We start from the raw sequence: 23,901 nt of genomic DNA, 5'->3' as shown, positions 1-23,901 counted from the left end.
GTTGTCAGCGTCGTCCGAAGACGGATTGTTTCAGGGTAATAACTTTTGAATTAGTCAAAAAGGAATCAATAAGATTTTAACACACTGTTTATAACCACAAAAGGAAGCTTTGGATTGATTTTGGGGCTTACGGTCCCAATAGTTTAGGAATAAGGGGCCAAAAAGGGGGCCTAAAAATAATAATTTTTATAGTTTTCAAACAATAACTTATGTTTAAGTGTGTGCATCTCTATGAAATTGAACCACAAGTTTCCATACTGTGACGGGATGGTTAGCATTGACCTTTGGGGGTTATGGCTTAAAATGTTTCGGAATTAGGGACAAAAAAGGAAAAAAAATAGGTATTTCTGGTCAATGAACAATTAAGCCAATTTAAAAGCAGTGTAAGGGAGGTAATTCTAAAACATTTAACATACAATGCTGGGTATGTTCAGATTTACCTCCCTTACACTACTTGATTATTATGTATAAAGAAATGTCAGGTCTTGGACTTATTGCACTAGTTGGACTAGTTGTCTTCAATTATTTTTTTCTAATTTCTAAATTTTTTGTAGATTTAAATTTTTGAAAAGTTAAAAAAAAAGACATCTTTAAATGCACAATATTGTGCAATAGATTTGTAAGCAAGGATCAGGATATTTTTTCACCTAATTTCGGTCATTTTCATACAACTTAAAAGTTGATGCCCCTTTTCAAAAAATGATTGTCAAAATCACATTACTGCATGAGACTCATTATGAGTATGCTCAAACTCGATCGTCATGTTCGTAGCATCAACAAACTTGTTTCACTGTTGCATCTCATTTGCTTCATGATTTGTCCTACCATTTTCCAAAAATCGATCAAGAGAAATTAAGGGAAGGCAACAGTTTAAAAATAAAATGATTTTAATGACTCAAAACGATAATATTCTCAGTTATCACTTATGTTTCTTTCGATTCTGAAGTCAAAATTCAAACCGGAAGTACATTTTGTAATGCGACAATACTAAAACGAACAATTCTGGACTCAATTCGGGGATTAGTTTTGTTTACCCAAATCACAGGAAAACATCGGCTTTTAAATATTTTACCTTTAGTTGTGCAAGAATATTAATTAAAATAGTTGCACTAGCTTTATTTAGGATGAAATTATTTTAAATTTACGATTAATTGCCTAAATCTGTGGAAGAGAATTTCAAGCATGCGTATTACATAGTAAACAAAGCACGTGTGTGAGAAGTAAAAAAATATTTTTTTCTACGTAAATTAAACCAATTTTTAATTTAATTTTAAATCATAATTGACAATTGTCTGACCTGTTTGGTAATTAAATAATGAAGCCAGTTGGTATGGAATTTTTATTTCTTTATAATAATAGTTGGAGCCGAGAGTTGGAGCTTGTGATTAATTGCCAGGTGTGAATTAAAAACACAGGTAAAGAGATTAGCAATCATTAGCCAATAGCTCCCCGAGGCATTAATATAGTTATTAGGAGGGCCCTCAGGATTATAACACTTTATTGGAATGGCAGTTTAATTACAGGAAGTCGATAACAAAACAAAAATATGTTCAAAATGGCGATTTTGAAAGTCAATCTCAACGAAATGTCCGAAATTATTACTGTTGAAAAATAAAATTTGACCTAAATCCCAATTAAAAGTTTAGGACATTATAGTTTCAGTTTAGGACATGACTGGCAAATATGACCGTTTCCGGACCCTTGTTTGTAAGATCTTGACTTTTGTTTTGTGTCAGAAATCATATTAGGTCAAAAATTTGATCACAATCTTAATTCAGAGCTGTATCAAGCTTGAATGTTGTGTCCATACTTGACCCAACTGTTCAGGGTCTGACTTCTGCGGTCGTATAAAGTTGCGCCCTGTGGATCACCTGGTCTTCACTGTTTGTATGACAACACTTTCAATATTTATCACTTCAGCTAGGAATTTTCTTTTAATATGAAAAAACAAGTTGACATGAAATTTAAATAAAAAATCATATGCATTACATTATGGTCAATTTAACGTTAATACACATGATAAAAGGTAATTAATCCTAAAAATTGATTTTATTTATTCAACTTTATTTTGGCAGTTAAAAGAAGATTTGTTTTATGATGAACTCAGGAAAGATGATGAAGTCCCTGATGAAAGGAATGGTAAAGGAGAAAGTCACATGGACATGGCTATGGAACGTCCGAGAGAAGTAGGTGAGAAAGGGAGAGGAGAGAAGAACTTTGATGAAGTAGATATGCCCATGTCACGTCACAGAGAGGAAGAAGAAGAACATGATGAGTAAGGCTGTTTACATTATATTTCTAGCACAGATAACATGTTCTGTGGAATTATCTGTTAACTGAAAATGGCACAAATGACAAACTTTTAAAGTATATTTCACTGTTGGTAGCCATATTTATTGTTATAATACATGTTTATTCTTGTGATATGTTTTTTATACATTCTTTAGATTTTGTTTAATGGACAATAAAAAGTTCAATGAAGGATTAAAAACTTAACTCAAATAGTTTTTTCACTGAGGCCCCTACCTTAACTTAATTTGGGAAAAATCTATTGACCTCATTGATTGAGGATATATGTAAAATTGATGTCAATTTATTCAAAACTTGCATCAATTTGACCCCCACCCCCAAACTATTTGAATTAAGTTTTTTTATCCTTCATTGATTTTTTGATGTTGTCCCTAACACAGGGTATTGGGAGCTATGATGTTATAGAATATGTTTGCATACTTACTCATTCAATTATTGCATTAATAACTGTCCAGTCTGTAAAAAAATCAGCCATCTTACACCTCACATGTCCACATACATAACAATGGGAGTCTCTCATTTGTATAAAACCCTTTCAGTGTAATCTATACATGAGAACAAAGCCTTATATATTGTCTAATTAAAACTAAAAAGATAGACATGAAGCTTCTTTAGGAGAAAATAGAGTCCATTTTTAATGTCAATACCAATGTTTAATAATGAATTCACTATAAACAATGTGAAACAATAATTTATGAGAATGATTTTTAAATCAGCTCAGCCTATTTCAATATTGATCTCAAATCACTTATGGATGCACCAAGGAGCTGCTTTTAAAAGGATCCTATTGGGAAAATATTCAAGAAGATTAATTGAAGCAACTTCTTTCAGACAAAAACAGCTTGTTGATTGGAATAAATATGAAGAAGACTTACATTTTGTACTCTCAGCAGAATTTTATTAACATAATAGATTCTAAGGGCTTGACAACAGTATAACTTTTTAGCTCACCTGGCCCAAAGGGCCAAGTGAGCTTTTCCCATCACTTGGCATCCGGCATCATGCGTCGTCGTCTGTCGTTGTCCGGCGTCGTTAGCTTTTAGAAAAATCTTTTCCTCTGAAACTACTGGGCAAAATTAAACCAAACTTAGCCACAATCATCATTGGGGTATCTAGTTTAAAAAATGTGTGGCGTGACCCAGTCAACCATCCAAGATGGCCGCCACGGCTAAAAATAGAACATAGGGGTAAAATGCAGTTTTTGGCTTATAACTCAAAAACCAAAGCATTTAGAGCAAATCTGACACGGGGTGAGATTGATTATAAGGTCAAGATCTATCTTCCCCTGAAATTTTTAGACGAATCGAACAACCCGTTGTTGGGTTGCTGCCCCTGAATTTGTAATTTTAAGGAAATTTTGATGTTTTTGGTTATTACAATGTATCTTGAATATTATTTTTAGATAGAGATAAACTGTAAACAGCAATAATGTTCAGCAAAGTAAGATTTACAAATAAGTCAACATGACCGAAATGGTTAGTTGCCTCTTTCAGGAGTTATTGCCCTTTATAGTCAATTTTTAACCATTTTTCGTAAATCTTAGTTTATCTTTTACAAAAATCTTCTCCTCTGAAACTACTTGGCCAAATTATTCTTAACTTGGCAACAATCATCTTTGGTGTATCTAGTTAAAAAAATGTGTGGCGTGACCTGGTCAACCAACCAAGATGGCCACCATAGCTAAAAATAGAACATAGGGGTAAAATGCAGTTTTTGGCTTATAACTCGAAAACCAAAGCATTTAGAGCAAATCTGAAATGGGGTAAAATTGTTTATCAGATCAAGATCTATCTGCCCTGTAATTTTCAGACATATCGGACAACCTGTTGTTGGGTTGCTGCCTCTGAATTGGTAATTTTAAGGAAATTTTGCTCTTTTTGGTTATATTGAATATTATTATAGATAAAGATAAACTGTAAACAGCAATAATGTTCAGCAAAGTAAGATTTTCAAATAAGTCAACATGACCGAAATGGTCAATTGACCCCCTAAGGAGTTATTGTCCTTTATAGTCGATTTTTAACAATTTTCATAAAATTTGTAAATTTTTATTAACATATTCCACTGAAACTACTGGGCCAAGTTCATTATAGATAGAGATAATTGTAAGCAGCAAGACTGTTAAGTAGAGTAAGATGTACAAACACATCACCATCACCAAAACACAATTTTGTCATGAATCCATCTGCTTCCTTTGTTTAATATTCACATAGACAAAGGTGAGCGACACAGGCTCTTTAGAGCCTCTAGTTTGAACTTGTTTTTCTTATAGGTTTTTTAAAACTTTTGCTTAGGCTCTTTACACCTTTTGCATATGATACTTGTTAATTGTTTGCCTTTTCCTTTTATTCAGATATTGCCTATATATTTGTCTATTAGTTCACACTATTGGCGGAAGTGTAATAAAATCTAATAGGCAATATTTGGTTTTTTAGCTCACCTGGCCCGAAGGGCCAAGTGAGCTTTTCCCATCACTTTGCGTCCGTCGTCCGTCGTCCGTCGTCGTTGTTAACTTTTACAAAAATCTTCTCCTCTGAAACTACTGGGCCAAATTGAACCAAACTTGGCCACAATCATCATTGGGGTATCTAGTTTAAAAAATGTGTGGCGTGACCCGGTCAACCAACCAAGATGGCCGCCACGGCTAAAAATAGAACATAGGGGTAAAATGCAGTTTTTGGCTTATAACTCAAAAACCAAAGCATTTAGAGGAAATCTGACATGGGGTAAAAATGTTTATCAGGTCAAGATCTATCTGCCATGAAATTTTCAGATGAATCGGTCAACCCGTTGTTGGGTTGCTGCCCCTGAATTTGTAATTTTGTGGAAATTTTGCAGTTTTTGGTTATTATCTTGAATATTATTATAGATAGAGATAAACTGTAAACAGCAATAATGTTTAGTAAAGTAGGATTTACAAATAAGTCAACATGACCGAAATGGTCAGTTGACCCGTTTAGGAGTTATTGCCCTTTATAGTCAATTTTTAACCATTTTTCGTAAATCTTAGTTATCTTTTACAAAAATCTTCTCCTCTGAAACTACTGGGCCAAATTGTCCCAAACTTGGCCACAATCATCATTGGGGTATCTAGTTTAAAAAATGTGTGGCGTGACCCGGTCATCCAACCAAGATGGCCGCCATGGCTAAAAATAGAACATAGGGGTAAACTGCAGTTTTTGGCTTATAACTCAAAAACCAAAGCATTTAGAGGAAATCTGACATGGGGTAAAAATGTTAAACAGGTCAAGATCTATCTGCCCTGAAATTTTCAGATGAATCGGTCAACCCGTTGTTGGGTTGCTGCCCCTGAATTGGTAATTTTGTGGAAATTTTGCAGTTTTTGGTTATTATCTTGAATATTATTATAGATAGAGATAAACTGTAAACAGCAATAATGTTTAGTAAAGTAGGATTTACAAATAAGTCAACATGACCGAAATGGTCAGTTGACCCGTTTAGGAGTTATTGCCCTTTATAGTCAATTTTAAACCATTTTTCGTAAATCTTAGTTATCTTTTACAAAAATCTTCTCCTCTGAAACTACTGGGCCAAATTGAACCAAACTTGGCCACAATCATCATTGGGGTATCTAGTTTAAAAAATGTGTGGCGTGATCCTGTCAACCAACCAAGATGGCCGCCACGGCTAAAAATAGAACATAGGGGTAAAATGCAGTTTTTGGCTTATAACTCAAAAACCAAAGCAATTAGAGCAAATCTGACATGGGTTATAATTATTTCTCTGGTCAAGATCTATCTGCCCTGAAATTTTCAGACGAATCTGACAACCCCTTGTTGGGTTGCTGCCCCATAATTTGAAATTTGAAGAAATTTTGCTGTTTTTGGTTATTTTTTATCTTGAATATTATTATAGATAGAGATAAACTGTTAACTGCAATTATGTTCAGCAAGGTAAGATTTACAAATAAGTCAACATGACCGAAATGGTCAGTTGACCCCTTTAGGAGTAATTGCCCTTTATAGTCAATTTTTAACCATTTTTCGTTAATCTTAGTAATCTTCTAGAAAAATCTTCTCCTCTGAAACTACTGGGCCAAATTTAACCAAACTTAGCCACAATCATCATTTGGGTATATAGTTTAAAAATTGTGTCCGGTGACCTGGCATACCAACCAAGATGGCCGCCTCGGCATAAATAGAACATAGGGGTAAAATGCAGTTTTTGGCTTATAACTCAATAACCAAAGCATTTAGAGCAAATCTGACATGGGGGTTAACTTGTTTATCAGGTCAAGATTTATCAGCCCTGAAATTTTCAGATGATTCTGACAACCTGTTGCTAGGTTGCTGCCCTTGAATTGATAATTTTAAGGAAATTTTGCTGTTTTGGGTTATTATCTTGTATATTATTATAGATAGAGATAAACTGTAAACAGCAAAAATGTTCGACAAAGTAAGATCTACAAATAAGTCAACATGACCAAAATGGTCAATTGACCCCCTACGGAGTTATTAGCCCTTTTTAGTCAATTTTTAACAATTTTTGTAAAATTTGTAAATTTTCACTTACATTTCCACTGAAGCTATTGGGCCAAGTTCATTAAAGATAGAGATAATTTTAAGCAGCAAGAATGTTTAGAAAAATAAAATCTACAAACACATCCCCATCACCAAAACACAATTTTGTCATAAATCCATCAATCTCCTTTGTTTAATATTCACATAGACCAAGGTGAGCGACACAGGCTCTTTGGAGCCTCTAGTTTAGATCTGTTTTTGTTTTAAATATTATAGAATATGTCAAACATATAATTTTGGTTTATTGTTCGTGTTTGAATTATATATTAAATTCTTTTAATTGATCTCATGTTTCAATTTATTCATGCATAAATATATTATCTATGGATAAAAATTGCTTTATTTTGTGCAGTCATGAAAGACAATAAATGATGGACTCTTTGCTCGTTTGTTTTATGGCCTTGGACATGTTGTAATGGATCTTAATATGATATGTAGTTTTTCAACAATCTGTAATCTTTTTAATTTGTGAGATTGACAAGTTTCTTAAAACTTGAACCCAGTTGAATTTATTTACTTATCCAGTTTTTCTGACTCTAGACTTTATCGTAAAGGGACATGAATTGCAAGAGTGGTTTAGTTTATCACTAGCTTGTGAACACTGAGAGCTCTAGTATCATGTGAACACTGAGAGCTCTAGAAGATTTGAGGGTCTATTTATGTATTATTACTGACAAAGATGGGTCTTATTTCAAAGCAGGGTTTGACTCTTGAAAGGGGTCAGTAAATTGAAGTTTCAGTCAAATTCATGATATATTCTAAATTTCCCAATTTGATGAAAATAACGCATATTTTCCCAAATAAAAAAGGGAAGAAGTAGTTTTGAAAAAAGTCAACAATATCACTGATAAGGAAAGTTCAGTGGTTCTCTTAGTGCACCCTGGATGAGAAGACCAATCAATCAATCTTAGTAGTATAATATATTGACTCGGTATCTGCCCATAGTAACAAAATGTGTCTTGTCTAGGATGTATATTGACCAAAACTAATGACAATACTGTCAGTAGTCCCACAATTAATTAAAGAGCTGATTGAATTCAAATCTACATTTGACCTGCAAAATCTACATTGATTAAATTTTCTTCAAGACAACTAATGGAACAATAAATTAAAAAACATTGAATTATTTTGATGCAACAAAGACAATCTTAGTAGTGTTGTATTTTATGATTTATTCTTTAGATTAATTAACAAGAAGTTGTTGGTAAATATTGATTGCTGCTGTCATGGTTTTATAAATAGAATTATAAAGAATGAAAACGAATTATATAAAACATACCAACATACAATATGTTACACAATATATAAAAAGGAGTGATATATATTTATGTTTGTAAATTGTAATTTTTTGTTTATAATCAGCTAGCTGTTATAGGAATGGTGCATGTTTTATTATAAAAATCATTAAACATCTGTAACATTTTGTTACACTTGTCTCCAGGTTTTAACTTGCGGCCTTGGTGACACTGTTTGTCTTGCCTGCTCTACAAGAAATGAGGTGCTAACTTTCTTGCAGCAGATATTTGTAAGCAGATGACTTTAAGTCAACAACTTGACAGTTATGTGTTGTTAGGTGGGAGAGCATATATTTGTCAGACACCTGTTTCCAATTTTCCTAAATTTTGAAATAAAAGTGGGGTTTTCCTTAGCACTACAATGCATCCAGTTTATAGGTTGTCATCCAAGTTGGAAAGCTTAAAGACTGATGGACCAGATGTTTTGTTTAAGTTAGGGTTGTTACATAATTGTCTCTTATGATGATAAATACTGCTGGATCATATACATTTCAGAAAATTTTTGTTAACTCTCTGCAGTTATGTTTCTAGCTCACCCTTTTATATTGCAAACCTTTCAAATTTTGACTTCAGTTCCTTATCAAAGATTTATAAAATGAAACTGAGAAGTGAACTGATTGATGATAATTTGTTGGAGTTGAAGGGGGTTGAGACAACTTACCGATTATTAGGGCCCCGCCTTTAGGCAGGTCGCCCTATAGTGATCAGTCTGTCCGTCCGTCCGTCCATCTTTAACACTTTAACTTTGTGTCTGCTCCGTATCTAAAGAACCATTATGATTTCATACTTTATACTTTACATGTTTATTTTCCGCGACCAGAGGGCGTGTCATGATGTATGTACAACTTCCTAGGTCAAAGGTCAAAGTCAAACACTTTGGTTTCAGTTGACAACCCTGTGTCCTGTGGTGAAGATCGTGTCCGCTCCATATCTAGATAACCGTTATGATTTTATACTTAATACTTAACATGTTTATTAACCAACACCAGAGGGTGTGTCATGATGTATGTACAACTTCCTAGGTCAAAGGTCAAGGTCAAAAACTTTGGTTTCGGTTGACAACCCTGTGTCCTGTGGTGAAGATCGTGTCCGCTCCATATCTAGATAACCGTTATGATTTCAAAGTTTATACTTGACATCCATTTTAACCACCACCAGAGGGCATGTCATGATGTATGTACAACTTCCTAGGTCAAAGGTCAAGGTAAAAAATCTTTGGTTTCAGTTGACAACCCCGTGTCCTGTGGTGAAGATCGTGTCTGCTCTATATCTTGAGAACCGTTATGATTTCAAATATTATACTTGACATCCATTTTAACCAACACCAGAGGGTGTGTCATGATGTATGTACAACTTCCTATGTCAAAGGTCTGTCTGTCTGTTGGTCTGTCCATCGCTAGCAAATTTGATCCACACTATATTTTGATAGGACAGCTGTTATTATTTCATACTTAATACCTGACAAACATTTTCAACTTAACATATATATTAACCAACACCAGAGAATGTGTCATAATGCATGCATCCTAGGTCAAAGGTCAGTCCGTCGGTCTGTCCATCCGTTTGTTGTTCTTAACAAATTGTGTCCGCTCTACCTCTTGAGAACCGTTAATATTTCATACTTTATACTTGGTGGGTCATAATATATTGAAGGCATAATTCTAAAAATATGTGACAAATATCAATTGGGCAGCACCTTTAAACATATTGTTCAAACATCAATCCATATATCCAGAAGTCACCTTAGAGTAATCAACAATGAGTTCATATCATGCAGTCATATCACTATTATACTATGAAAGTAAGTTGAGAATATTTATCAGTTTTAACTTAAAATCTTAGAATAAAATCACATATGAGACTATGTAATAACTTCAAATAATGCTTCAAATCAGATTATCCATACAACTTATTTACCCCACTTTATTGACAGCGGGGCCCACAGAGATGGCTCCCATCTCAATGGTATCTAGTTGTTTTTAAGATTTATTTTCTGAATATTTTTTTAAAATACTGGTAGAAAGATTGAGGACAATGCATGCAGGATGTGAATTCCTTTTCTTTATCAATAACGGGTTATGAATGAAAGGAAAGACAACTTTAATTTTAATGAAATGGAAATTATATATAAACAAAAAGAGAACATGTAAATGATGTTTGATGACGGTGAATTTATTTATCAGCAAATTTAAATATCAGGAAATCAGCAAACCACTAAAATCATTTGTATACTTGTCATCACTTGTCATCACTTGTCATCACTTGTCATCACTTGTCATCATTTTTGCATATTTTCATGAATTGCCGTATTATAAATCCCTTCTTATATTAAAGGGGATAGATAGTATTATTTTTTACCTTTTGTTTTTCTAGATGTAAAAAAACTGTGTTGCTAAGGATTTTTGGTAATTTTAATTTGAAGTGCTTAAAACCTGAGTTAAATTCTGATTGGAAAATTAAAGAGTATGAAAATTATTCCCTTAAGATTTAATAATTCAATAATGGTACATATACTTTGTAACTGTATTGCATGTGTATAATTTGACCATCACAGTCTTAAGAAGTTTTGACAAAGACTCTTTATGTTACAGACTTGATACTAGAAAAATTAGGTAAGCCATATTGCATCATGTTAAATGGAAGTTTATGTTGTCATTTTGCTTTAACTTGGGTTTGTGGACTTATCACTGATATAATAAAACAGCCACTTGTAGGAGCATGGAGTAGTCTCCCCTTTTAAAACTGTTCTGACTAACCACTTACCCATGAACAAAAACATGAGTTATTAATCTAGAAAACAAATATATATTTCTGTTTACAAACTTTAAGTAATTTCTTTAGTTTTCTTTATACTTTATTTTTGCTTTCTGAGTTTTCATTCAATTTTTCATTCAATGCCAATTTTCAAAGCAATAGATCATGTACACATTGTGGAGTTTTATTGTGCTCTGCTTTACGCATACCCAAATCAATATTCAGATTATTCTTGTGAAAAATTGTCTCATGGGCAATCAAACGACATCTTTTTTTAGAAGAATTGGGTTATTTTTAAAAGAGCACTCTGTAATCTCTTTGATGCTCAACTATAGATGGACAATGTATTTGTATATTACTACTTCTTACAGCAAATACTCAAGTAACACAGTACTGTATATAATTATTTGGTTTGCCTAGTCTTTTGCTGGTTCATTTTTATCTCTGTCTGCATGCAGTCTTAAAATAGGATCAGGTGTCTGTACAGTAGAGAACTACTGGGCCTAAAATAAAATATTGTTTGTTTCCCCAATCCCGACCGACCCTGCAAAATTGGTGCTACTCAGAAAATATTATTGTCAAAACTAAGTCAAATATTATTTTATTCATTTTGGATTTTCAGGCTTGCCGGGGCGTCCGATAATTTTCAAGCTTTTTGGAAAAATAAAATTATATCCCTACCAACCTACCCACACCTTGCTTGGCAGGGTTGGGATTGGGGAAACAAACAATATTTTAATTTAGGCCCTGATGGTCCTGTATCTGAGTTGTTGTACAAATGGTTGTTTTACTCTGGCATCCTGTAGTTTTTATATGCCCGGGATGGGACGTATTATGGTATACCGTTGTCCGTCTGTCTGTCCGTCCGTCGTCCACACTTCGGACAATAACTCAAAAACACCTTCACCAAGATCCATGAAACTTAAGTGAATTGTTTATATCTATTGACGTAAGCTCCCTTTGGTTTTTTTTTAATTTCAGATTTTAAGTTTTGGATTTATGGGGCTTTATACATAAAAAAGTGGGGATTTTCAACACTTCGGACAATAACTCAAAAAGGCTTTCACCAATGTCCATGAAACTTTGGTGAATTGTTTATATCTATTGATGTAAGCTCATATGTAAAAATGGAGGTCGTGTTTGACTATGAAATAGAATATAGTCTGTCAAAAGAAACAATTGTTTTTGGACCAAAAAATCAAACTCTATTTCATCGGCATCAATTTTAGGCTAAATTTGGCAAAATCTTGACTTGCATTTGAATAGAAATAGTGCACAACTATATGCATGTACAGGATGTACATTTTGTGTTCAGTGAAGATAGGAGGATGTATTGTAGTACTCTCAAATATAACACATGAGTTACTTTTGTTATTTTAAAATCAGATACACATCTTGATGGAAGTAGATCCAAGGCCGTAACTAGGCATCTTATTTTAGTGAGGCAAGATAATTGAGCCGAGCGAAGTGAGGCAAATTTTTTTTTGGAGGGTATGAAATGAATAGTGCAAATTCCTGCATTCTAGGCATTTTTAGAGAGTTTGATAATGTTTTAAATTTGGACACTTTTTATATAAATTTTCATATTCTAAGACTTTAACTAACACCAAATTTTTAACAACTTTATTTAGATTTATATGTAAGATAATCATCCAAATATCACTGATTTAAGTTTGAGGACAGAACATAGAACAAACATCGATTCAGGACAGTTTGCTAAATTTTTCTATTGCTGGTTCAGTCAAATCGTTTAAGAATCATAATGTGGTCTGCTGATATCCTTATCACGAGAGATGAACATGGAGCATGGCAAGACCGCACAATCTCTCGCCACTCATGCATGCTCTTTTCCAAGTTGTCAGTCGTTTCAGGGCAGTCTGTGTTTTTAAAGGTAGCACATTATTATCAACACAATGATCAATGTCTTCTTCAAATTCCTTCTCCATCAGCAATTCGGTAGCAGCATCGGTAGTAACAGTTTTGTTTGCAAAAGGGAATTAAGCTTTCCCGTAAGCACCATCATACAGTCGCAGTTACAAAATATTAAACTCGTTGTTTTTATGCTGACAAAGAGTAGACAAACTAGGGATAGAATGAGATAAGATACAGGTATATGATTCTATCTATAGAGTAAGTATATTTGATATGGATACAGGGGAAATTGGAATGGAGTTTTTGGCGTTTACATGTAGGTCCGTAATACCGGTGTCCGTAATTTCCAATTATTTCTGGAATTAGTTGGTGATATTTTAGTTCTAGAATCTATAAATTTAGGGGTTAGGGGTTGGGGTGTCCGATTCCGAAACCCCGAATATAAAGAAACGAAATTCCGAAGTCCCGAATAAGTAAAGACAAAATCTTGTGTTAATAGTTTTACCATTCCTCAATAATATCAAATTGGAATATGGGATATTCTTTCAATTTTTAAGGTTAAAGAAACATGGATAAAAACTAATCCATGCATGTTTCATATTATTTATATTTCATTTATCTGTAAAGAGAAAGATAAAAGTTCGTGAAATGAATTCGCAGACAGGACTGCCCCCTTGCGATGCCCAGTACTTGATTCGTCAGTCTCCTTGTCATTTTTGTACTAATGAATTTATATGCAATGCTCAGACTATGTTCACCAAAAAAACTAGTGTACTAGAATTATTCCTTCTTTACCTTCAGTGTCGCTTTTCCCTTTTCTGCACGAGCCTGTTTTTAACTAGAGATCCATGATGATTATTGTTACTAGGTTAATGTAATCGAGAAACATCACACATTTAGATGATGAGTTATATCCAGGAAGAATAGTTTAAAAGGAATGATGACAAGATATAGAATCAAATTTGAGACAGAACAACAAATGACTATTATATAGATATATAGGAAGATGTGGTGTGAGTGCCAATATATGCATAAAAAAATAATCAGTGTGGAAAATTTTGTGAGGCAATTGCCTCACTTGCCTCAAGGGTAGTTACGGCCTTGAGATCACACAAGCTGTACATATATGTATATTACTGATCTAAAGCTTATATAGAAATATTAGACTTTATCTAAAAACATTTTTCCCCAATATAACATTATTGTGTTGATGTGGTGTTAAACAATCACCATTCAATCAATTATATAAATATATACATAATAATGTTTCACAAAGTTTACATGAAATCAAACAAATAAGTTAATTGACAAGGATTGTCATAGTCCCTATTGCAATGTTGTTTGTTCTCTCCGGAAATAGCACAATACTGCTGAAAGTAATGTTTAAAAAAAATCAAATCAAAGCATCTCCTCTTACTAAATGACACAATTAGCCTGTAATGTTAATTTTTGTAGTAATGCACATTCATTTCATTGGTCAACTAATATATGAAATAGTAACACAGTTTATATCATTTAACATCATTGTTATTTTTGATAGATGTTCTTTTGTTGCTTATAGTTTATATCAAGCTTTTAGTGTTGTACAGAACACTTTTGTGTGATCAAGAATATCCAGTTTTAGTTCTGGGATTCATGTTTTATATCATTTGTACATTGAGGCTTTAAAAAAGTCTATACTTTTGAGTCATATGTGACATGTGAAATCTGATTTGTCTGGTAATTAATATACAAAGTAATTATAAAAAGGTTAATGAAAATAAAAATATAAAAGGAGTAGGTCCGGTAAGGACCGATTTTGGCCTCAAATTTCAGTTTCATCTGACGAAAGATTTTGACCACTTTTTAAATACTTAAGTGTCTATTTCATATGATTCATTTAATTTATGTGCAAGATTTTAACTTATTAAGTCATTAAAAATGACCCGATTCATGCTCAAATATGAAAAATCTACCAAATACGCGAAAAAATGTCACTTTTCAGATGGTTTTTGTCAAAAACGAAAGTGGCCGCATCCGTGTTCATCCTCAATCTTTATATATGTTATGTATTATCATCAAATACAATTTCCATTTCAATATCTTGGATAAACACGAATGCGGCCACTTTCGTTTTACCCAGAAACCGTCTAAAATTTAACTAAAATGCTGGAATTGTGAAGATTTTAGTAACTTAGCATGACTTAATGGTGCTAGTACCCAATGTAAGTGCATTGTATTGTAAAAAACAGCCCATATTTATGTAGCAGAACCATTCTGCTAACCAATAAATAAGTAAAAGTTTACATTTTAGCATTTTTTTAAAACTGCTATATTTTGGGGCCAAAAAGAGGTCTTACTGAACCTACTCCTTTAAAGACAGGAGACAGATAAATCTTCAGACAAAACTTTTCTAAATTGTTACTTCAGTTCATCTGTTGTTTTGGTAGAAATCAAAGTCTGCCACATCATTTTTTTTAATGTGACCTTTTAAATCCCTAAACAGTGATACTTTTTGAAAAAGCAGTGTTGTTGTCATTAATATAAGGGCGTTAGACATTTTGAAACTATAATGTGAAATTTGTCTGGCATGTGACTGAATACATCTGGAGGCAGCAACCAGGCTTACTATTTGTTTAAAGATTTCCAAAGGTAGAAGACCTGCATACATCATAACTTGTATACAGATGTTTTATGTTACAAAGTTTTTGGTTGACTGTCTGTTGTTCTTATAGACAGACATTTTTGTTTCAAAGATTCTGGTTAGTCAATGTCATCAAATATGTTTCACAGGCTTTATTTTTTCATTCTAATAATCAATTGAGTGTCCCAAAATTTCAGGGTTCAAGAAACCATATTGCCACCCAGGTAAATGCATATATTATTTGAATTTTCTGTTGCAAAGAATCTAGATATAAATAGTTCTGACATTATGAATCGAATAGCATGAGATATATTATAGTTGTCTTGAAAAGGATTTGTCTCCAAGCATGTTATTAGAGCTGCATTTGTTCCAATATTTTATAAGCTTTGCATTGATATGTACATAAAATAGATGTTATATTAAAAATACATTTCCTTTGAATGAAGCTATCATAAAATCTTTTTATTTACTTTATTCATACAGCTGATGATTAACTTTAATTACATGTACCAGTATTATGTTTACATTTGCTGTCTCTGAGTTAACAAATATTAACATGTTTGTATAACTTTTATTATGTATTTCTCTAAGGATGATATTCTGCTTGTAAACAAACTCTGAAATATGCAAAACTGGATATGCTCTCACTGTACTTCTATATACAAACTTGTTTTATATACTGAACAATATTAAAACAAAATCTATTAGCATGGTTTAATTTTTCAGATTTACATATAAAAGTCTTTACTTTTAAATAAATAAAAAGTTGCTTATAAGGCAAAACATGGTATAATTAAATCCTCTCTCTATTCATCCAGAATGCATGTTTTTTGAGATGATCATTTATATGAACTATTCTAGAAAAAAAGAGGGTTTTTTGTTCTTTGAAGGCAACACAATTCTTGATCTAGATGATACATTCAAATTCTACAAGTAAAAAATCTACAATTAGGATCATTTTACATCAATATATATTTAGTTATATTTGTATGCCCCATTTATGGGCATTATTTGTTCTGGTCTGTGTGTCTGTTCGTCCGTCCCATTTCGATTCAAGTCTTTGGTCAAGGTAGTTTTTAATGAAATTGAAGTCCAATCAACTTGAAACTTAGTACACATGTTCCCTATTATATGATCTTTCTAATTTTAATGCCAAATATTAGAGTTTTTACCCCAATTTTATGATCCATTGAACATAGCAAATGATAGTGTGATTGGGGTATCCATGTACTATGGACACATTCTTGTTATCATATGCTATTAAGTTGAAAGGATTTCAGGATTGTTATAAAATTTTGTTACTAAAACTTTTTCTTGAAGTAAGATGCATAGTTTTAACTGTTTCAATTTCAGAGTTGATGTTGGTCCAGATATTCCCTTGCATGTGATCAGGACTAGGATTCCAGAAAGAATATCAGGTAGACCTGGAATGAATAGAATCCCTGTTTTTATAAGTCGTGAAGTTCCACCAAACTCTGTTCTAAAGAAGAAGAAAAGAGAGGCAGTTTTTGACCAATTATGTGACAGTGCCAAGGATTTCTTTTGTTGTAAAATATGTAAACAAACAAAAAAAGAAGGAAGTTTGGATAAACGGTTTGTATTATTATTTCTTTGAAAATAAAAATTCAGCTTAAACTGAAATGAAGAAGTTTTTTAAAACAGATATTTTTTAACTGAATTCAACACTTTTTGATAGCTTCAAAAAGTCAAAGTTATACTGACAATTGTCTTATTGTTTTAGAATTTAAACATGATGTTAAAATGATAATAAGATAATGTTGTAAAATTGCCAATGAGACAACTCTTGACAAATGACAGAGGTTTGTTTATGCCCTCGTTGTGAAGGGGGCATGAAGGTTTACCCTTGTCAGTCTGTACTCAGTATCATGTCCAAAATTAGTTACCATTCTCTAACTTTACTTTGACTCAACCAAATGTTTGACACTTGTACACCATGCTTATTACCACAAAAATGAGATCTCTTTTGAAATTGATGGGGACACTGTCACAGTTCTAGTGTTATGTCATCTTTATATATGAAACAGTTGCTACATTTTTGGTTTTCCAACTATCTTTATTGTTCTGTTTGTAATGACTTTATAAAGAATACTACTGTAAAAGCTGGATGTGAAATTCCTTTTATTATTAAGTAACAGCAGGTGGTATGTTACTTCCATGATCATGTAAAATATTTGAAATTGTTTATTTTCATTTTGATAAAATGTTCAGTTATATAATATTGTATGTTTCAGACCATATTTTTCTTACTTCATCACCTTTGTACAAGTAGTTATAATGATAGCGGCTGTGGCAGTTTATGGCTTTGCTAGACCTCACTATAGTAAAGTGGAAGATGAACAACTGGTAAGATTAAGGAACATTTTGTGATGATTGTCTCTATAAGATCATCAAAATAAAATCAAAACCATGATCATGATGATAGTTCATTGTGAAATGTATGTTGAGTTTTCTTATTAGGTGTTGAAGGGGTCTTTTCACCATTTTTTAATTGTCAAAAAAATAACAAGAATGAAAAGTTGTGTGTTATTTTTGTAGGATAAATTTTGAGAATTTTTGTCTGTGACTGTCTCATAGAAGTAATTACAAATCATAGTGGTAAGGATGGCAGTGTAGGGTCAGACTGACCGTCAGTGACTGTATATCACATAAAATAACACATTCTATACATTTTGACTTGTCAAATTTGCAGTATAAATACAAATGAAATAGTATTGTCTTCAATTTACAGGTTTTGAAACCATCTTTATCCATTGAACTGGTTAGAAAGTCAGAGTTTGGAAACATATGGCTAGGACCAAGACAGGTAAATCTTATATTATTTTGAGACAACATAGATATGTATTATTTATTATTCAACAGAGTCTCTTTAGGAAATATATATTTGGAATTTGAAAAATTAGGGAAACAACACTCTGAATTTCATGTGTCTAAAGTGCTTTTCTGGATTATCTTCATCAGGAACCTTCCAAGCTGAATATTGAAAGACAAGGATGAATAGGAACCAAAACAGTTAAAGGGCTGTATGACCAAAAAGGACCTTAATATTAACAGCCAAATATATCTTGGGTCAACCTTGCCTAAGGAAGGAAATATTATTTTCTGATACTTGTAATTTGAAAAGTGTCAACAATCTGGGAGTGTTATAAAAATACATTGTTTCCTTTTAGGATGACTTAATTCATCTTGGTGCCAAGTACTCTCCATGTATGAGGAAAGACCCAAATCTTGTCAAAGTACTGAAAGCAGATAGGGAAGAGGAAAAAACTTCAGGATGTTGTGTGAGGGACGATGGGGCTGGATGTGTTCAAACAGTAGAATCTCAATGTAGTGTAAGTATGAGATCATATTTAAACTCCAGATTCTTACACGACATGTTCAACTTGAGATTCTCATTTTAGCGTAAAAATCAAGATGTTTCAAACCTTAGAATCTCATTTACTCTATAGTTGAAATTTTCCACCTTAGAAAGATTTAATCTATGCATAGAGTATAAAATAAGAAGATGTGGCATGATTGCCAATGTGACAACTGTCCTCAAGGGACCAAGTGACAAACATAAGCAACTATAGGTTACTGTTTTGACTTTAACAATGAGCAAAAAAGAACACCAACAGCTTGTTATATTAACAAAACTGTAAGATCACAAATATTCCCTCTTGCTGTTTTGTATCTTTATTCAATATTCCTCATTGTAAGGTAATTTAGTTATGGTTCAAATATTACAGAATTTAATATCAACCTTTGTGAAGTGGAATAAAACCAAACCATCCAGCTTAGGATTTACATCAGGTGCTGTGTGTGGTCAAGATCCAAAGTAAGTTAATGGTACAATTATTCTTCACTTTGCTTAAAATATACTCTTGAATTATATTTTACTCTGCTTAGAATATAATCTAAATTTATTAGTTGTCAAATCTAGTAAAGAGAACAGGACTTGTGTTGACTATTATAAAGTAGTATAATTATCTGAAGTTTATAAATCAGTGTACTGTGTTTGTTGTCTCTTGTAATTTTCTAGTCAGCTATGGTATTGATTGCCTTATATCTGCAGTCCGTCAAGTTAAATTTTCACTTTAAGGATGTTTGATCTTTAAAAGCTATCAATATATTATTTTATTTGGAAATTATGATATTTGAATACAAGATTGTGAGACCAGTTAATAAGTAATGTTGAAAAGGGTTCGAATTAACATGTAAAGCATTTGCTGTATTTTAAACCAATTGAATATTGTTGGGAGTTATGTCCCTTGGAAAAGTGAATATGACAAATCAACTTTAAAAGCATTTTTGCACCAACATTTACCATCAAAACTTGTATCATATATCAATTGTATTCGATATATTATTTGAAATGAGTTATGTCCATTAAAAAAAATTATAATTTAGGCATGGAACATTGGCTACACTGTAACAATTATCTTTGAATGTGTGTTTCTTAACATATGACTGTGTTTATGTTACAGATACTGTAAAAAGCCATCTTCCATTCCTCCATTTGAATGGAATAAGAATGATATGACAGAATGGCCAGTAAGTTGACCTCTTGACAAATTACGCATACACTTTACATTGGTAATTCTTTTGAATTTTTATATATAGAAATACATATGTTTTCATTTTAGGAGAAAGTTCCCTATATTTCTTTAATTCTATTCAAAGTCCTTTCATTTTAGGAGAATTTTTCCTATATTTCTTTAATCCTATTTTAGATTTTTGTAAACATTCAAATTCTTTGCAAAAAAAAGTTATTTTTTAAATGAGATAGTATTTACGACTAACTTATGTTCAACTATTTTCTGTGAATAATAGATTTGTTAATTAAATTTGGTCTTATTGCTTTTGGAATTGAATTAACTTGTCTATTTCAGTTATGTTTAGACACAAGAAAACCAGGATACAATCGTTCTGGAATCATTAATCAAACTGACAGACATATGACATGTGATATGTTAGGGAGGCCATGTTGTCATGGTATACAAGGAGAGTGTATGATAACAACACGAGAACATTGTGACTTCCTGCGAGGATACTACCATGATGAAGCTTTCCTGTGTTCTCAGGTATTGAACAAAAAATTATAAAAAAAGTTTGATGATATAATAACTTATACTGCGGATTTGATATTACTCGAGGAGACAGATTCAAATGTTCAACAAAATAAGAATTTTTTATAGGCTTGTTTGCAAACTGGAAAAAAAGGAATCTGCCATCCACAAAAATGTTGGGATCCCCAATCCACAAAACTTTGGTTCCCACAAAAATAAATGAATCCAAGGTACCATATAAAACACAGCTAATTCTAGGAAACTAAAAGACATACATCAATTTAATTTAAAATGAATCTTTATGAAACTAATGTTGTGCAATAATTTGCAGCTTAAATAAGTCATAATTTATGGTTCTGAGTCTTTATGTCTCACATTAAATTGGCATCCGCGCTCAAATCGTAGACTCGAAGTGATTTACCATATAATAAGTCTTGGAATAAAGATGCATCTATGGGAGAAAAGCATCATCCCAGAAGTATAGGCTGACTTTGACCTACATTGTATGCTTCACTGATTTTGAAAGAATGAAATATAAGACTTAAGATAATGTGGTATGATTGCCAATGAAAAAACTGTCGTCTAGAGACCAAATGATGTGGAAATTAGCGATGTGTTTGAACTTGAATAGTAAAAATTCTATATTTCTATTTTTTCACTTGAGAATTTAATTTTTGCAGGTGAATTGTTTTGAAGAGGTGTGTGGTATGATACCGTTTGTATATGCTGACCGACCAGATCAGTTTTCTAGAGTTTGGGCATCTAATCTACTTCATGCTGGGTATGTATTAATATAAACTTTAAATTTAACAATGCTTCTGATACTTTACCAAGTAGCACTTGATAAGTGACTGTGCATTATTAAATAACAAGGTATTCCATGATATTATACATACAAGAAAAGTAGCAGCAATGATCTCTTTGCTATTCAAATACAAAAAAATATTTGAGAAAAATTGTTCAATATTCCATCAATCATTAGTAAAATAGTTAGATTGATTTGTTTTTGCAATTAAAAACACATTATTTGTTTCTCTTTATGAGATTAAAATGCATAGGGCTTGCATACTAGAAAAGAATGGAGCTGTGTCTCTCTATTTATGGCTGATAAGGATACTGCTTTTTAAACATATGTGCATTGTAGATTTCTCTGTTAATAATTTGAGATCACGAGGTTTTACATATTTTGAGAAGCATAAGGGGAGATTATTTAAATATTGAAAAGAAAATTTATTTTTATCATTTCAGATTTCTTCACATGTTGATTAGTTTCTTCTTCCAAATGATTGTTATGGCCAGAGTGGAACAACTGTATGGATCCCTAAGGATTATGTTTATTTATGTCGGTAGTGGTACTATTGGTACTTTAGCTAGCTGTACCCTATTACCCTATCATGTTGAGGTTAGTTTATACACACAACCCAACTAAAGCATATCCAGAAAAATTTTATGCCCCACCTACTAGAGTAGATGTGCATTATGTTTTCTGGTCTGTGCTTTTGTTCGTTCGTCCATTTTTTCGTCCATATGTCCTGTTTCAGGTTAAAGTGTTTGGTCATGGTAGTTTTTGATTGAAATTGCAGTCCAATCAACTTGTAACTATGGACCCATGTTCCCTATGATATGATCTTTTAATTTGAATGCAAAATTAGAGTTTGTATGCCAATTTCACAGTCCACTGAACATAGAAAATAGTGTACTATGGATACATTCTTGTTGATTTTTGATTTTTGATTTCAGATGTTATATGAATTCTATTTTCGTAACCACATATTTTATTAAATGACTTTAACAAGGTTGGTTCACAAGGAGCTGTCAGTTCTATAGCCATACTCTAGATAATAGTTGTATTTATAAAAAACACAAAGACATGTCAGAATAACCAAAAAACTACCAACATATGGAATATAATTGTAAAACACTCATTAACTAAAGTTTGTGTTCTTGTTGTGTATTTATTTAAGTTTGATGTTAAAAGTTGTTGGTATTTGCAATATTTTGCTTCCTTGTACTGTTTAAGTATAAAGAGTCAAAACAGTTGTTGAGATAGACTGCAGTAATTTAGGAGCAAGTCACAATTGAGCATGTATATGTGTTCTGGTTAAAGATATTTTGAACAGTTTAAAAATCAAATGATTTACAAAGCATCCATTCTATAAGTTACTTCTAAAGACTTATCCATAGTACAACAAACAATGTATTCCAGATGCTAACATCTTGAAAACAAATTAGACTAGAGATATGGTTTACAAAATGTTATACAATATGAAAGAAGTAAACTTTGAAAAGTGTTATAATATAAATGTTTTAATAGTCATATGTTCCATGCCTTGTCTTTTTGAGCTCAAACCTTCAGATACCAAAACAATTCACAATAGATCATCAGGATATGGTTGTTTGACCAAATTTGTTTATTTTTATGTAATTTGATTATATACTTTCAGACTGGACCAGCTGGTGCCCATTTTGGTATCTTGGCCTGTGTATATGTGGACATCATTTATAATATACTAAACAACTGGCAGAATGACAAATCATACTTAAATGCTGGACTCAAATCTAACTTAGCTATTTATAGCTTGGTGCTACTTGTCCTATTTGTATTAGGTTTATTGCCATGGTTAGATAACTGGGCTCATTTATTTGGATTTGTATCAGGGGCTTTGTTATCATTAGTGCTGATCAAGGATATACAAATAGAAGAGAAAGGACTGACCAAATTACGTATTATTGTTGTATCTTTGGCTTTATTTGTGCTGATGTTTGTTTTACTTATGATTGGGTTTTATGTTGTACCAATTACTGAAGGATCATGGATACAATATTTTAACTGTATTCCATTCGATGATACATTTTGTCACAACATGGATGTTAGCATAACAAGAGGTGCAAGTTACACAAAATATTTATAGATTTCCATAGTTACATATTTCAAATATCATTCTATTCTAAAATGTTAGGATATTATCAAATTTAAGAAGGAGTACAATTAGTCTAATTGTATAACAACGTATATACTTAAAATATAGTATAAACTTCTGCAAGTATAATACTGCTTATATCTGATTTAGCTCAAGACTTATTATTGATGCATAGAGTAGCACTAGATTTTATTAATATAAAAGTGTAGGTAAATTTGAAGAGTAGCAATAAGATATTATTAATAATCATGCCTATTGGAATTAAACTTTCCCGTTCGAAGTAATTTAGAGATGATACAGTGATTGTAAGGTCTATTGTTGTTTTTGAAAATGAAATTTTAAAACTTTAGTGTTAAACCAATAAATAATAGTGTTAAACCAATAAAAAGTAGTGTTAAACCATTAAAAATATAGTGTTAAACCAATAAAAAAAATCATGGACATCATTTTGATGATTGAATCGTCATATTCTAAAAACAAATGTATGATTAAGTCAATAGCAGGACTATCTACATGGTC

At 32.2% G+C, this 23,901-nt stretch overlaps 1 protein-coding gene across 7 annotated transcripts in view; it reads left to right on the top strand.

Moving 5' to 3' along the window:
• LOC134712825 (inactive rhomboid protein 2-like) overlaps positions 1–23,387 on the top strand; it is a 33,846-nt gene extending 10,459 nt beyond the window's left edge. For 4 of the 7 annotated variants that reach the window (XM_063574767.1, XM_063574757.1, XM_063574777.1 and 1 more), the window contains exons 5-17: positions 2,076–2,275; positions 10,738–10,758; positions 15,593–15,619; positions 16,749–16,988; positions 17,648–17,759; positions 18,145–18,219; positions 18,584–18,745; positions 19,142–19,230; positions 19,880–19,946; positions 20,285–20,476; positions 21,142–21,242; positions 21,710–21,863; positions 22,906–23,387. In XM_063574767.1, coding sequence (XP_063430837.1) covers positions 2,076–2,275; positions 10,738–10,758; positions 15,593–15,619; positions 16,749–16,988; positions 17,648–17,759; positions 18,145–18,219; positions 18,584–18,745; positions 19,142–19,230; positions 19,880–19,946; positions 20,285–20,476; positions 21,142–21,242; positions 21,710–21,863; positions 22,906–23,373 — 1,908 coding nt within the window. In that variant the 3' untranslated portion in view covers positions 23,374–23,387. The remainder of the gene's footprint in view (positions 1–2,075; positions 2,276–10,737; positions 10,759–15,592; positions 15,620–16,748; positions 16,989–17,647; positions 17,760–18,144; positions 18,220–18,583; positions 18,746–19,141; positions 19,231–19,879; positions 19,947–20,284; positions 20,477–21,141; positions 21,243–21,709; positions 21,864–22,905) is intronic. The other 3 variants (XM_063574795.1, XM_063574803.1, XM_063574813.1) reach the window with 3 other exon arrangements.
• The last annotated feature ends 514 nt before the right edge of the window (positions 23,388–23,901 follow it).

The sequence above is a fragment of the Mytilus trossulus genome, chromosome 1 (genome assembly GCF_036588685.1).
Source record: "Mytilus trossulus isolate FHL-02 chromosome 1, PNRI_Mtr1.1.1.hap1, whole genome shotgun sequence".
NCBI lineage: Eukaryota > Metazoa > Mollusca > Bivalvia > Mytilida > Mytilidae > Mytilus > Mytilus trossulus.
The sequence above is the reverse complement of the archived record's forward strand: the minus strand, read 5'-3'. Positions and strand labels throughout refer to the sequence as shown.